At 51.9% G+C, this 1,498-nt stretch overlaps 1 protein-coding gene across 1 annotated transcript in view; it reads left to right on the top strand.

Annotated features, from left to right (window-relative positions):
- The window catches only part of TRIM71 (tripartite motif containing 71, E3 ubiquitin protein ligase), a 13,087-nt gene extending 11,775 nt beyond the window's left edge, over nt 1-1,312 (top strand). Inside the window, 1 exon segment of the mRNA XM_010022058.1 lies at nt 9-1,312. Within this exon segment, the coding sequence (XP_010020360.1) occupies nt 9-1,259 (1,251 nt within the window). The 3' untranslated portion in view covers nt 1,260-1,312.
- Nucleotides 1,313-1,498: the final 186 nt, after the last annotated feature.

Here is a 1,498-nt window from a genome sequence, read left to right as displayed (position 1 = left end):
CCCTCCAGCCACAGGAAGATGACAGGATCATGTTCACTCCCCCTGACCAGGCATTGTATATGGCCATTAAATCAATGGGCTTTGTCAGCAGCGGGGCTTTCGCTCCTCTGACCAAAGCCACTGGGGAAGGCCTCAAGCGTGCACTGCAGGGCAAAGTGGCCTCTTTCACAGTGATAGGCTATGACCATGATGGTGAACCTCGCCTCTCCGGAGGTGACATGATCTCTGCGGTGGTCATGGGCCCGGATGGAAACCTCTTCGGGGCAGACGTCAGTGACCAGCAGAACGGAACCTACCTGGTCAGCTACCGTCCACAGCTAGAGGGGGAGCACCTGGTGTCTGTGATGATGTGCAACCAGCACATTGAGAACAGCCCTTTCAAAGTCACGGTGAAATCTGGACGCAGCTACATAGGCATTGGGCTGCCAGGGCTCTCCTTTGGCAGTGAGGGAGACAGTGATGGCAAACTCTGCCGCCCTTGGGGGGTTAGTGTAGACAAAGAAGGCTACATCATCGTTGCTGACCGCAGTAATAACCGCATCCAGGTGTTCAAACCATGCGGGACCTTCCACCACAAGTTTGGCACACTGGGCTCCCGGCCAGGCCAGTTCGATCGCCCTGCCGGCGTGGCCTGTGACATCTCGCGTCGCATCATTGTAGCTGACAAGGACAATCATCGCATCCAGATCTTCACGTTTGAGGGGCAGTTCATTCTGAAGTTTGGGGAAAAAGGAACAAAGAACGGGCAATTCAATTATCCATGGGATGTGGCTGTCAACGCAGAGGGCAAGATCTTGGTCTCTGACACAAGGAACCATCGCGTTCAGCTGTTTGGGCCGGATGGTGTGTTTCTTAACAAGTATGGCTTTGAAGGGGCACTCTGGAAGCACTTTGATTCCCCCAGAGGTGTGACTTTCAATCACGAGGGCCACTTGGTAGTGACGGACTTCAACAACCATCGCCTTCTGGTCATCCATCCGGATTGCCAGTCGGCACGCTTTCTGGGCTCAGAGGGCACCGGGAACGGCCAGTTCCTGCGCCCGCAGGGAGTGGCGGTGGATCAAGAGGGGCGCATCATCGTGGCTGACTCCAGGAACCACCGGGTGCAGATATTTGAGTCAAATGGTAGCTTTTTGTGCAAGTTTGGCACTCAGGGAAGTGGCTTCGGTCAGATGGACCGTCCTTCAGGTATAGCTGTCACCCCTGATGGCATGATTGTTGTGGTCGACTTTGGAAACAATCGAATTCTCGTCTTCTAATCTGTGTTTGAATTAGGAAGAAACTGTCTCAGGGAAATTCTTCTAAGAGAAAATGAAAAAAATACAACGTTAGTTCAAACCTACCTCATCTTTAATTTTTTTACAGATGAATGTACTTATCTTTTGTGCAGGGAATGAGCCTGTAAAGTTTGAATTCTATCTACCTCATTGTCCTCCCTTCCTTTCCTGGTTTCTTGCCTCTGTCCCCCATCCCCACACACTCACAGTTCAGAACGTTT

The sequence above is a fragment of the Nestor notabilis genome, unplaced genomic scaffold (genome assembly GCF_000696875.1).
Source record: "Nestor notabilis isolate BGI_N333 unplaced genomic scaffold, ASM69687v1 scaffold28639, whole genome shotgun sequence".
Taxonomy (NCBI): domain Eukaryota; kingdom Metazoa; phylum Chordata; class Aves; order Psittaciformes; family Psittacidae; genus Nestor; species Nestor notabilis.
The sequence above is the reverse complement of the archived record's forward strand: the minus strand, read 5'-3'. Positions and strand labels throughout refer to the sequence as shown.